Genomic DNA, 14179 nt, shown 5'->3' with positions numbered 1-14179 from the left:
CTTTCGATAACCATTATTTTAGGCCAATTTCTATCCCAATGAAAACATCCAATTTCCCCACACTTGAAAAATTACTATTATTATTTTTATTTTTGAGATAGGGTCTTACTGTATCACCCAGCCTGGAATACAGTGGCATGATCATAGCTCACTGCAGCCTCTACCTCCTGGGTTCAGTGATCCTCCCATGTCAGCCTCCCATATATCTGGGACCACAAGTGCACACCACCACACCTGGCTAATTTTCGTTTTTTTTTTTTTTTTTGTAGAGATGCTGTTTCAGTATGTTGCTTGGGCTGGTCTCGAACTCCTGGGCTCAAGTGATCCACCTGCCTTGGCCTCCCAAAGTGCTGCGGTTACAGGTGTGAGCCACTGCGCCCAGCCCATTAGAGTATTAAAAATGTGTATCAGGTTCTGTGATGGAAGGACCAGGCCCTGAGGGTCCCTCATTCAGCAGGTGTCTGTTGAATGTTATTAAATGCCAGGCATAGTCCAGGGCACACACCTGGAAACTGGTGGAAAAGCAGGACAAAAGGTGGCCAGGCTGGGGAGGAGGGGCGACACATTGAGGTAGAGAAAGGCTTTAGTTAAGCAACAGATGCTGAAAGAAAGTGATGTGTGATGTGTAAGCTTCTGTTGGGAATTTCAAGGGGCCAGTCCCTTGAGGACCAGAGGGCCTCAAGCCGAAGGAAGGCACCAGGAAGGCCCTGAGCTGAGGCCAGCCCTGCTCAGCATGGCCAGAGCACTGGGAGCAGAGGGGAGGGAAGGTATGGAGAGGGGGCTGAGGCAGGCAGCGGCTGTGGGGCTGGGTTTTAGTCCCACCGTGTTGGGAAGCTCTGCAGAGAATGACTTGGAAAAGGTATCTTGGTGGAAATCACTGGAAACTGTGATGGCCTGGACTACGCTGCTAGCAGTTCAGATGGGGAGAAGTAACCAGCTTTGAAATTGTCTTTAGGTTTTGCTGGGAGGGGGCAGAGGTCACTGCAGCCCTTTCCTCTCCCAGTTTGTGGAAATGCAGTAAAAAGAATACACCTCCCAAGGCTGTCGGATGAAACCTGTATTGCTTATGACGGTGTGTAAGATAAGCCTGCATTGTAGGCCTTGAGACTCAGAATCACTGTTGTTTGTAATGAAATCTTTGCCATTGGATGACAAAGTATTTCTCCTTTTATTTAATTGGCAAAATAGGCCAGCCACGGTGGCTCACACCTATAATCCCAGCACTTTGGGAGGCTGAGGTTGGAGGATCACTTGAACCCAGGAGTTTGAGATCAGCTTGGGCAACATAATGAGATTCCGTCTCTATAAAAAAAATTAAACAATTAGCTGGGCACTGTGGTGTACACCTCTAGTCCCAGCTACTTGGGAGGCTGAGGAGAGAGGATCGCCTGAGCCCAGGAGTTGGAGGCTTCAGTGAGCCATGATCGCACCGCTGCACTCCAGCCTCGGCGACAGAGTGAGACCCCGTCTCAAAAGAAAAAAAAAAAGAAAAATAATTGGTGAAACAGCAATGATTTCACACCACTGCCTAGCTTTCCTGTTTCAGTCCAGAGGCGCTTGATATAACAGCATCTTTTTAAAGATTATATGAAACCCAAGGGCCCTAAGTCTGATTTTGCTTATGTCGCTGGCCACTTTGGATGGTTAGAATACTTTGTCATTTAATATTCTCTCTTTTTGCCCTTCTTTTTTCTCTTTCTCTCTCTGCTCAGATGAAGTCATAACATCTCATGGTGCAATTGAACCAGATAAAGACAACGTACGCCAAGAACCGTATTCTTTGCCACAGGGTTTTATGTGGGACACTTTAGACTTGAGTAATGCTGAAGTGGTGAGTGAGTAGAAACCTCTTAAATTCAACTCCTGCATTCACACATTGCTTCTGAGTTGATTCTGAGCACCATGGATAGGACACTTGTTTTATCTTATAGCTCAAGGAGTTATACACGTTGTTAAACGAGAATTACGTAGAAGATGATGACAATATGTTCCGATTTGACTATTCACCCGAGTTCCTGTTGTGGTAAGTCTCAGCGGTCACAGATGTCGTAGATAGGAGCTGTTGACTTGGGGACTCCTGCCTCTGTTCCTGTATTCTTGGACAATAACTGGTGCCTGTTTTCTTGTCTACCGTGACCTCAGGGCTCTGCGTCCACCAGGCTGGCTCCTGCAGTGGCACTGTGGGGTCAGAGTGTCTTCAAACAAAAAGCTGGTCGGGTTCATAAGCGCCATCCCAGCAAACATTCGGATTTATGACAGGTACATGTTTAAGCTCGACCATGCTGTTTTTATATGTTTCTTTTCCAAGAATTACAGTTAGAGTAGGCCTTTAAAAGTTACTGAATGCAGGCCAGGCGTGGCGGCTCACGCCTCTAATCCCAACACTTTGGGAGGCCGAGGCAGGTAGATCACCTGAGCTCAGGAGTTTAAGACTAGCCTGGTCAACATGGTGAAACCCCACCTCTACTAAAAATACAAAAATTAGCCGGGCGTGGTGGCAGGCACCTGTAATTCCACCTACTCAGGAGGCTGAGGCAGGAGATTTCTTGAACCCAGGAGGCGGAGGTTGCAGTGAGCCGAGATTGCGCCGCTGCACTCCAGCCTGGGTAACATGAGTGAAACTCCGTCTCAAAAAAAAAAAAAAAAAATGACTGAATGCAAGCTGTCGGTGGTCAGGGAGGTTGTGTATGTGTGGAGGCAGAGGCTTTATGGAAACTCTCTGATTGGTTTTGCTGTGAACCTAAAACTGCTTTAAAACATAAAGTTTATTAAGTAGTAAAGAAAAAAAAACCTGGACTGTGAATAAAAATAAAGGACAGTAGGTTCTCTTTTTCTCTCTCTGCCGCTCAGTCTCATACATGCTCGCACATATATGTATCAGAATAAACGAAGCCTTGGCCAGGCATGGTGACTCACACCTGTAATTCCAGGACTTTGGTCGAGGCTGAGGCTGGCAGATCACTTGAGGTCAGGAGTTCAAGACCAGCCTGGCCAACATGGCGAAACCCCGTCTCTACTAAAAATACAAAAATTAGCCAGCATAGTGGCACGCACCTGTAATCCTAGCTACTTGGGAGGCTGAGGCATGAGAATCACTTGAACCCAGGAGGAAGAGGTTGCAGTGAGCCAAGATTACACCATTGCACTCCATCCAGCATGGGCAACAGAGCAAGACTTCATCTCAAAAAAAAAAAAGATTGCTTAAAAATTTTTTAGGAGAGATAAAGCTTTCTCTCCATAGGATACATTGCATTTTTAGTTAGGATCTCCAGCCCAGAAAGTCAAAGATTCAGCTGTGAAAGTCACAGATGTCATAATAATTGGTCTCTTTACTTTTCAGTATATTAGGTTAGCTTATTTACTGTGAAAAGCATTTGATCTGAAGGAATATTTTGTGCCAAATGAAATGTGCACCTGGAAACAGAGCCAGGAACAGGCTTTGAAGATCCAGGAGGTTTATTGTAGCTCAGAACAGCACCAGCTCTGGTCTGCTCAAAGCCCCTCTCAGGGATCCCAGGGGTTTGTATCACACTCCAAAGCAATTATCTTACCAGATTCTGCACCGGATGACCCAGTTATTACCGTAATTATGTACATTATTGGAAAAACAGATCTAGAAACTTAAAGAGGGGCAGGTCGTAGTGATTCATGCTCGTAATCCCAGCACTTTGGGAGGCTGAGACGGGAGGATTACTTGAGGCCAGGAGTTCGAGACCAGCCTGGTCAACATAGTGAGACCTCATCTCAAAAAAAAAAAAAAAAAAAAAAGTTTAAAGAACCATTGCTGATCCAATTTCTAAACTGAAAACTTATAACAGACCAAAGTCCTAAAATGTATTTAGAACAAGAGGGTTGGAGCCTCCATGCGTTTTACAGTCGTTTTGGCAGGAAGATATGGGGAATAGTGTTTCCGTCTGAATTTGTGAAATGTCTAAGTGATAGAATATTTTTCTTAAATATTGTATTAAAGAGTGGCTTTCAGGCCAGGCGCGGTGGCTCATGCCTATAATCCCAGCACTTTGGGAGGCCAAGGCAGGTGGATCACGAGGTCAGGAGTTCGAGACCAGTGTGGTCAATATGGTGAAACCCCGTCTCTGCTAAAAATACAAAAATTAACTGGGCGTGGTGGCACGCGCCTGTAATTCCAGCCACTCGGGAGGCTGACAAAGGAGAATAATTTGAACCCGGGAGTCAGAGGTTACAGTGAGCCGAGATTGCACCATTGCACTCCAGCCTGGGTGTCAGTGCGACAGTCTGTCTCAAAAAAAAAAAAAAAAAAAAAAAAAAAAGAATGGCCTTTATGTTCTTTTTCTTTTTCTTTTTTTTTTTTTTTTTTTTTTTTTGAGACAGGGCCTTGCTCTGTTGCCCAGGCTGGAGGGCTGGAGTTCAGTGATACGATCATGGCTCACTGCAACCTCTGCCTCCCGGGCTCAAGTGATCCTTCCACCTCAGCCTCCCAATAACTGGGACCACATGCATGCGGCAACATGACTGGCTGATGTTTCTAGATGAGAGTCTCAGTGTTGCTCAGGCTGGTCTCGAACTCCTGGTCTCAAGCAGTCCACCTGCCTTGGCCTCCCAAAGTGCTGAGATTACAGGCGAGAGCCACTGTGCCTGGCCTGCATTCTTATTCTTGGATATTTCCTGGGTATCATCTTATTTTTTAAAATGTGTTGACTCTTCATTTTTAATCTTGTTTTGACTCTTAATCTTCACCATCTTTATTCCTTAGTGTGAAGAAGATGGTAGAAATCAACTTTCTTTGTGTTCATAAGAAGTTGAGATCCAAACGGGTAGCCCCAGTGCTAATCCGAGAAATCACTAGAAGAGTGAACCTGGAAGGGATCTTCCAGGCTGTGTACACCGCGGGAGTGGTTCTTCCTAAGCCTGTGGCCACGTGCAGGTACCAGTACCATATTTCTACCTCAGGTCCTCCCTTTATCAAACATGTTGAGCCTCACCACTGTTCTAGAAGTAGTTTGCTGGTAGCAGAGATGGAGACTAGAACCTAGAATCACCAAGTCCAGTATTCTTTCTGGTATATCATTTGCCACTTTGTGATTAAAAAAAAAAAAAAAGTTTTTGACATTTTCCTACTAATGATACTGGATCTATACTTTTTTTTTTTTTTTTGAGACAGACTCTCGCTCTGTTGCCCAGGCTGGAGTGCAGTGGTGTGATCTCGGCTCACTGCAACCTCCGCCTCCTGGGTTCAAGCGATTCTCCTGCCTCAGCTTCCCGAGTAGCTGGGATTACAGGCATGTGCCACCACACCCAGGTAATTTTTGTATTTTTAGTAGAGGCAGGGTTTCAACATGTTGGTCAGGCTGCTCTCAAACTCCTGACCTCGTGTGGATCTATACTTCTAAGTCTATTCCATGTGAAAGATGGGTGCTGTCTCTTCATGGGAAAACCTAGGACATGATGATCTTGAAATTCCAATGTCATACCATTTTCTTTCCACCCCAAAGCTTAGTTTTCTGCCGTGCTTTGCAGCACCACCAAAGTGTCCTGAAAGTCTGTTAAGCATCCATTCAAAAGGCTCAGATGTAGGGAGACCTAAGCTCTGTTTTTACAACTTCGTCTGCACTATTCAAGCTTTCAAAGGTTATTCCAGTGAGAAAATTATCAGATTGCCACAAGACTAACCTGTTTCTAAAACATTGGAGTTTATCTCCCCACCCCTCACCACTGTTTTTATTGACTTAAATAGGATGAAACTATTGACTTAAATAGGATGAAATTACTATATCCTGTTAAATTATTACATTCGTTAAGTAAGTGGAATGCTAGACTTCACGGGTATATTTTAATACAAATCATTTATCCCAGAGCCTGGAATCACTTAAGAAATTTAAGCTAGTCTCTCAAAAAGTTGTTTTCTTTGGTGTGTAGTCTGTAAAAGTGAAGGCTACTAATTTAGGGGATTTATTTTCATGTTTTTAAACTTTCTGATTGGCCTTTTGTAGAATCAGTGATGGTCCTTAAACACTTAGAAACCTGGCTATGATTAATATTTCTTTTTTGTGTGTGTCTGAGATACTCTTGCTCTGTTGCCCATGCTGGAGTGCAGTGGCGTGATCTCGGCTCACTGCTGCAACCTCCGCCTCCCGGGTTCAAGCAATTCTCCTGCCTCAGCCTCCCGAGTAGCTGGGATTACAGGCGCACACTATCACGCCCGGCTAATTTTTGTATGTTTAGTAGAGATGGGGTTTCACCATGTTGGCTAGGCTGGTCTCGAACTCCTGGCCTCAAGTGATCTGCCCACCTCAGCCTCCCAAAGTGCTGGGATTACAGGCGTGAGCCATCGCGCCCAATTAATATTTCTTTTGCAGTTTTAAGATTTCTCTTTAGTGAAAAAGATGAAAGGTCACAAACTCCAGAAGAACATAACTAGAAGTACAAGATACATTCTAGAGATTAAAAATTGACTGATAAAATGATGATGTAGGATGAGGGCCTCTGTCTAGTACAGAGGGTCTGTCTCAAAAAAAAAAGTAAGTAGTAAATGCTTATGTAACAGCCAAGCTGAGACAAAGAGTGAAACTTGTAGAGTTAGAAATCAATTAGATTTTAAAACCTTTATTGTATTCCAGATACTGGCATCGATCACTAAACCCCAGAAAACTGGTAGAAGTGAAATTTTCTCACTTGAGTAGAAATATGACTTTACAGAGAACAATGAAACTATACAGACTTCCAGATGTAAGTAAGAATGATTTGCAGTTTTTTGAAGCTGTAACAACTGATGCTTTTAATGCAGAAAAGAATTATTTGCAGGCGTCTAAAAACTGACTCGTGTCTGAGGAAGTGAATATGGAGCAAAAGAGATTTCATGGAACTCGGGAGCTAGGGAAGGTAGGGAGTTTGTTTGGAAATACCAGTCTTTCCTTTTTTCCTAAGGCTCTTAAAGTTGTTCCGTTGGTAGTTGGATGAGACTGAACTCAAGGCAAGTAAGTTTTGAAATGTGGGGAATTTACGGTCTGTTAAGTAAGAAGGAAGAAAAGTCCAGGCTGCTGATTTCTTAATGCTTTGGAACTCAGGAATCAGGTATAGAGGAGAGACCCAGGGAGCGGAAATCATGTCTCATTAAATTACCATCTTCTTAAACTATCTCGTTCTCAATGTGAAAAGTTGTCATTATTATTTTTATTTTTATTTTTTTTTGAGACAGAGTCTTGCTCTGTCGCCCAGGCTGGAGTGCAATGGCACAATCTCAGCTCACTGCAACCTCAGCCTCCCGGGTTCAAGCGATTCTCCCCACTCAGCCTCCCAAGTAGCTGGGACTACAGGCACCCACCACCACACCTGGCTAATTTTTATATTTTTAATAGAGACGGGGTTTCACCATGTTGGCCAGGCTGGCCTCAGACTCCTGACCTCAAGTGAACCTACCTGCTTCAGCCTCCCAAGGTGCTGGGATTACAGGCATGAGCCACGGCACCCAGCCGAAAAGTTATTTTTGTAATTTTTTAATATTTTTATTTTTGAGACGGAGTCTTGCTCTGTTACCCAGGCTGGAGTGCAGTGGCTTGATGTCAGTTCGTTGCAACCTCCACCTCCCGGGTTCAAGCAATTCTCCTGCTTTAGCCTCCCAAATAGCTGGAATTACAGGTGTGCGCCACCACGCCCAGCTGATTTTTGTATTTTTAATAGAGATGGGGTTTCACCGTGTTGGCCAGGCTGGTCTCGAACTCCTGACCTCGTGATCCGCCTGCCTCCAGGTCCCAAAGTGCTGGGATTACAGGTGTGAGCCACCACGCCCGGCCAAGTTATCATTTTGAATAGGGAAACAAATAAATTTGCTTTCCAGACTTGGCTTTATTTGGGGCTTGGCTGGTATATTAGTTATCTATGGCCATGTAAAAAATGACCACAAACTGAGCTGCTTAAAACAACATTTATTATCACACAGCTTCTGTGGGCCAGAAATCCAGTCACAGCTTAGCTGAGTCCTGTGCTTCATTCAGGGTCTTTCCTGAAGCTGCCACCCAGGTGTCAGCCAGGGCTGGGGTCTCATCTGAAACTTGACTAGGGAAGGATCCATTTCCGGGCTCCTGTAGTTGTTGGCAGGATTGAGTTCCTCACTGGCTATTGGACCAAGGGCCTCAGTTCTTTGCCATGTTGGGTTCTCCATAGGGCAGCTCACAGCATGGCAGCTTATTCGTCAAAGCCAGTGAGAGAGAGAGTCTATAGAGAGAATCTGCTGGCCAGATGGAAGCCAGAACCTTATGCAGATGATTCATGAAAGTGACATCCAGTCGCCACTGCCATTTCTTTTTTTTTTTTTTTTAAAAGATGGAGTCTCACTCTGTTGTCCAGGCTGGAGTGCGGTGGCACAATCTCAGCTCACTGCAACCTCTGCCTCCTGGGTTCAAGCGATTCTCCTGCCTCAGCCTCCCAACTAGCTGGGACTACAGGCATGCACTACCATGTCCAACTAATTTTTGTATTTTTAGTAGAGACGGGGTTTCACTATGTTAGTCAAGCTGGTCTCGAACTCCTGACCTCAGGTGATCCTCCCGCCTCGGCCTCTGAAAGTGCTGGGATTATAGGTGTGAGCCACTGCGCCCAGCTACCAATTGTCATTTCTGTTGGTTAGAACCAAATGACAGGTCCTGCCCACACGTAACAGGAGCAGATCACACAGGCGTGAACCCCAGGAGGTGCGATCCGTGGGGGCCATCTTAAAATCTGTGCACCACTGGTGGGATCTTTTGTTTGAAGTGTTGTGACGTGTGAATTGAAATAAAATCTTTGGCCAGGCACGGTGGCTCATGCCTGTAATCCCAGAACTTTGGGAGGCCGAGGCAGGCGGCTGACAAGGTCAAGAGATCGACACCACCCTGGCCAACATGGTGAAACCCCGTCTCTACTAAAAATTAAAAAATTAGCTGTACATGGTGGCATGCGCCTGTAGTCCCACCTACTAGGGAGGCTGAGGCAGGAGAATCACTTGAACCTGGGAGGCGGAGGTTGCAGTGAGCCAAGATTGCGCCATTGCACTCCAGCCTGGCCACAGAGCAAGACTCCATCTCAAAAAAAAAAAAAAGGAATAAAAACTTCAAGCATGCCTGCTTTTTTCACCGTGGGTGAATGCTATTCCACTTTGGTCTCTCTAAATTTCAAAGAGAACCTGAAGCAGCCTAGCTTATGTACAAGGAAAACACACACTTACATGTAGGTTGCCTACGATGGAGTGATGAATGAGGAGTTTTAGCACATATCATTGGTTTACTCATGATGATTTTCTTAAGGTGCTAGAAGTATTTTTGACTTGACTCCATTCATCAGCCTTAATATTTTTGTACAAGAGTCAGTCTTCTCATGGGTACAGGCATTGATTAGGAAGCCAGACTGTGGCATCTTACTTCCAGTGAGCCTGGGCTCCTGGTAGTGGTCCTGTTCCAGTCATGCTGTGATAGTGACTGCCTTTCCCGCACCCATAAACTGAAATTTATGAAGTGCTTTCAAATACATTATTCAATTTATTCTCACAGCAACCTTTTGAAGTTAGTACTTCTTATCCCCATTTTACAGATGAAGAAACTGAGGTGCATGATGGTTGACACTTAGGCAAGGATGTGTTAATATTACTAAGTGGAGGGCTTGGGATGCAGGCCCCAGACCTCCGTGTGTCCCTGTTAGCTCCCTCTGCCTCTGCCATCCCCTCTAACATGACCCACTGTGGGGACACCATGGCTCAGCCCCACTAAATGTCTTACTGTGGGTACATTACAGCATAAATCAAGGCAGAAAAGGACGATTGTCAAGGTGGAAACAGCTCTCATTGGCTTTCCCCAATCTCCTTTCCCCCTTTTAAGTCATAGGAAAGGAAAGGAAAATTAAGAGTAAATTAATATAATAAAAGAGAGATTAAAGTACAGATATTATGAAATTGGAAGGTGCTGACAGCAGTCCCTTGGGTGTCTGCCTCTTGAGTTAAACTGGACAGTACTGCATATACCAGATGCCCCTTCCTCTCCTGTGGGCCCAGATGGGTAATGCCACTGCTAGCAGTCAAATCATTTAAGAACGTTTTTGTACCATTCAGCATAAAAGCCTCCTTATGGAATACAGCTTTTGCTGTACAGATCAGTCTCATTTTCTGCTTCATCGTTGCTGTTTTTGCTTATAGGAGTGCCAGCTTTATGTCTTTTTCATGGACTTTTGAATATAGGAGCTAACATTCATTGTGGCCAGCGTTATACTAGACATTTAACAGCCTCATAACAGTCTCATTTACTAATCATAACAGCCACAGGAGGATGGGTCATTATCCCCATAGCACAGAAGGGGCCATGAGTACACAAGATTGACTTGCTCAGAGTCTGCTGGCCAGAAGCAGAGCTGTCGCAGAGTCTGCGCCGTTCACAACTGTTAACCTAAAATACTAAGGTTTCCCCAAGAAACACGCCTTGCCATGCCTCCCTACGCTTTCAGTGTTTGGGATGATTTTGTTTTGTTTTGTTTTGTTTGATTTGGTGTTGAGTATTTCCAAGTTCGATTTTGCGCGTCTGTATCAATGAAAGGTAATTTGATGTCGATAAAAAGAAAAAGCAGGAGAAGTCAGAGAATGATCCACTAAGGTCCTAGCACTGTTCTGCGAGGAGGATGCGCTTACTAAGATATGTCAAGGCATATAAGGTCTTCTATATTCAGTGGCATTAGATGGTTTTTTAAGTGTTTAGCATTCTCTCTGCTCCTTTTTGAATCATACAAATAGCCATAATCATTGCTTACATCTCTCCTCTGGAATCTTGGCTCTCAAATGGTTTGCACCATATACTTGACAGATAACACTACTGTTTTTTAATAGAGCTCTGAGCTTCATTTGCTTATGTAAGCAGATTTTACACAGATTTCAATGCACATAGAGGCCAATGAATCATGCATATTAGTTGGGCCATGGGAAAGGATATCTGATTCAGATACAGAGTTTGCTTATGAAACTGAGATTTTTCTCAGTTACTGGAAATGATTCTCTGTGTTTTATCGAACTCTCAGAAAACACGACCGCTTCACTATTCCATTATACGGAAGCTAGCCATTTTCACCTAAACCTAACAGCCCTCCTACTTTCTGAGGACAAGAGTTATAATTTGAGTGTTTGTTTTGCTTTTCAAAAGTTATTTCTTTTTTTTTTTTTTTTTTTTCCGTGAGATGAAGTCTCGCTCTGTCGCCAGGCTGGAGTGCAGTGACGCGATCTTGGCTCACCGCAACCTCCGCCTCCCGGATTCAAGCAATTCGCCTGCCTCAACCTCCTGAGTAGCTGGGACTACAGCCACGTGCCACCACACCCAGCTAATTTTTGTATTTTTAGTAGAGACGGGGTTTCATCATGTTGGCCAGGATGGTCTCGATCTCTTGATCTTGTGATCCGCCCACCTTGGCCTCCCAAAGTGCTGAGATTACAGGCGTGAGCCACCACGCCCGGCAGTATTTCATTGTTACACAGATTATTTTAGCTATTAGTCAGCAAATGTAAATATTCTTACCCTGTTTTCTAGGACTTTCTATTTTTTTTTTTTTTTTTTTTTTTTTGAGACGGAGTCTCACGCTATTGTCCAGGCTGGAGTGCAGTGGCGCGATCTCGGCTCACTGCAAGCTCCGCCTCCCGGGTTCCCGCCATTCTCCTGCCTCAGCCTCCTGAGTAGCTGGGACTACAGGCGCCCGCCCCCGCGCCCGGCTAATTTTTTGTATTTTTAGTAGAGACGGGGTTTCACTGTGGTCTCGATCTCTTGACCTTGTGATCCGCCCGCCTCGGCCTCCCAAAGTGCTGGGATTACAGGCTTGAGCCACCGCACCCGGCCGACTTTCTATTTTTTTATAGCTGATACATCTTAGTGTGCTCTTATGCTTTAATGCTTCTGTAAAAGTTTGTTCAAAATGCTTATAAGTTGCCAAACTTAGGATACTTTTTACCTGAATTTAGACAACATATTGCTTGTCTAAATTCTGCTACTTATTTTTCTAACCTTTAGAGACCTAAGATAACAGTTCTCAAAGTGTGGCCCAGGGACCTCTGGAAGTCCCCCAAGATCTTTGAATTCATGCAGTCATTTTTTTTTTGTTACTATTTTCATAAAACACTAATATTTATTTTTCTCACTTTCATTCTCTTCTAAGTATACTGTGAAGTCTTCTAGAGGCCATGTGGCATGTGTATTTCTGTAGTCTTTTGTTTAAAAATGTTCTCAGTTTTGATTTCTAATATGGTAAGTGTGGATATATGCATAGCCCACATAAGCAAAGCTCTTTGGAGGTACTCAATCATTATTAATAGTGCAGGCCAGGAGCAGTGGCCCATGCCTGTCATCTCAGCACTTTGAGAGACTGAGGCGGGCGGATTACAAGGTCAGGAGATCGAGACCATCCTGGATAACACGATAAAACCCCGTCTCTACTAAAAATACAAAAAATTAGCTGGGTGTGGTGGCACGTGCCTGTAATCCCAGCTACTTGGGAAGCTGCGGCAGGATCAAATCACTTGAACCCAGGAGGCAGAGGTTGCAGTGAGCTGAGATCGCACCACTGCACTCCAGCCTGGGTGACAGAGTGAGACTCTATCTAAAAAAAAAAAAAAAAAATAAAGAGTGTAAAAGGGTCCCAAGACCGAAATATTTGAAAACTGCTGCTTTAAGGGTATCTGCTGGGCAGTTCCTTTAGTGGTTTCACAGTTGGATATTTAATGAATGAGAATTGTGCTCCAGAAGAATGTTTTGCTCTAGAAGGAAGTTGGGAAATGTTTTCTTCATTTCTGAATGTTCTCTATTAACAGATATCGTATATCCTGTGGCTCTCATTAATTCATCTAATTGCTTGATATTGTTGATTGTTACTGAACTAGTAACAAAAGAAAAAAAATTCTGATATTGAGAAAGGCTATTTGAAATTTATCAAGCTAAGTCTGCCTCATAGCAGAAACTAATTTTTTTAATGACTATGATATATATTTTATATGGTTTTGGTTTTCCCACTAGCATTTAGAAGTGCTTATTTATTTCCAGTGGAGATCTGGATGTTTCTGACTCATTGGTTTTGAGAGCTACAGAAAGACTAAAGGTATGCGTTGCCTGTTAAATGTGAAGGACTTAAATTCTCTAAATTTATATTATTAAATGGTATTTTAGCTGCAGTGCTTTCGAGATGACATAAATCATAATAGAATGGCCTATAGTAAATATTCAGCTGAGGACTGTTGGTCTATAAATATAGAGCATGCACCTCCCATTCCCCTTTCCCCTAACTAATCGATAATCAATCAGCACTGTGTGTCACTGAAGCTTAGAAACCTCAGCACAGCTAATAGTTGATGAGAGCTGGCACTCAAGAGAAAACCTATTTTCCTTGGCCTGGTGTGGTGGCTCACGCCTGTAATCCCAGCACTTTGGGAGGCTGAGGTGGGCAGATCACCTGAGGTCAGGCATTGGAGACCAGCCTGGCCAATGTGGTGAAACCCTGTCTCTACTAAAAGTACAAAATTAGCCGGGTGTGGTGGCAGGTGCCTGTAATCCCAGTTACTCAGGAGGCTGAGGCAGGAGAATCGCTTGAACCCAGGAGGTGGAGGTTGCAGTGAACCGAGATCGCACCATTGCACTCCAGCCTGGGCAACAAAAGTGAGACTCCATCTCAAAAAAGAGCCCTGGTTTCCCCCTTGGGCTTCTACCTGGGGGCATGCAGGAATTATAATGACCTAATTCTACAGGAAGTTCTTCATTTAAAAAAATTTCTTAAGAGTGGAACTGCTAGATTATATAAAATTTTAAAAAATATTTAGAAATCATTTAGGGCAGAAAAAGTAGAGTAGCAAAATGTATATACAGATTATTCATCTCTTAAAATGTATCTAGTATTTCTCCAAGGGGGAAAAAAATCAGGTTTACAGAAAAAAATAAACCTGTATTTCTCAGTTTAAAATTGTTTGTTGGGCTTTCTGACTTTTAGTCTCAAGTCCCCCGGCCTCTGAACAGTTCTGGAGAGCAAAGTGATGTCAGGGGCTTTTATGAGGACAACAGTTGAACAAATTCAAATGGGGACCTGTCCTGACTTTTAGATTTTTTATTCCTATGGCTTAATTTTTTAAACTGTAAAGCCCTGGAGTAGTGATAAAACACCTACCCTGATCACCTTTACCCAGAAGATGTGGCAAGAGAGGCTAGGCCGTGTCCCTGGCAGC

The 14179-nt window shown here is 43.9% G+C and overlaps 1 protein-coding gene across 19 annotated transcripts in view; it reads left to right on the top strand.

Moving 5' to 3' along the window:
• Positions 1-14179, top strand: part of NMT2 (N-myristoyltransferase 2) — a 66880-nt gene that overhangs the window by 34227 nt on the left and 18474 nt on the right. For 7 of the 19 annotated variants that reach the window (XM_077945835.1, XM_077945837.1, XM_077945834.1 and 4 more), the window contains 6 exons: positions 270-362; positions 1713-1831; positions 1932-2023; positions 2143-2259; positions 4733-4903; positions 6597-6705. In XM_077945835.1, coding sequence (XP_077801961.1) covers positions 270-362; positions 1713-1831; positions 1932-2023; positions 2143-2259; positions 4733-4903; positions 6597-6705 — 701 coding nt within the window. The remainder of the gene's footprint in view (positions 1-269; positions 363-1712; positions 1832-1931; positions 2024-2142; positions 2260-4732; positions 4904-6596; positions 6706-14179) is intronic. The other 12 variants (XM_077945840.1, XM_015146530.3, XM_077945839.1 and 9 more) reach the window with 3 other exon arrangements.

This window comes from Macaca mulatta, chromosome 9 (assembly GCF_049350105.2).
Source record: "Macaca mulatta isolate MMU2019108-1 chromosome 9, T2T-MMU8v2.0, whole genome shotgun sequence".
Classification (NCBI taxonomy): domain Eukaryota; kingdom Metazoa; phylum Chordata; class Mammalia; order Primates; family Cercopithecidae; genus Macaca; species Macaca mulatta.
Note: the sequence above shows the minus strand (reverse complement) of the source record. Positions and strands in the feature narration are given on the sequence as shown.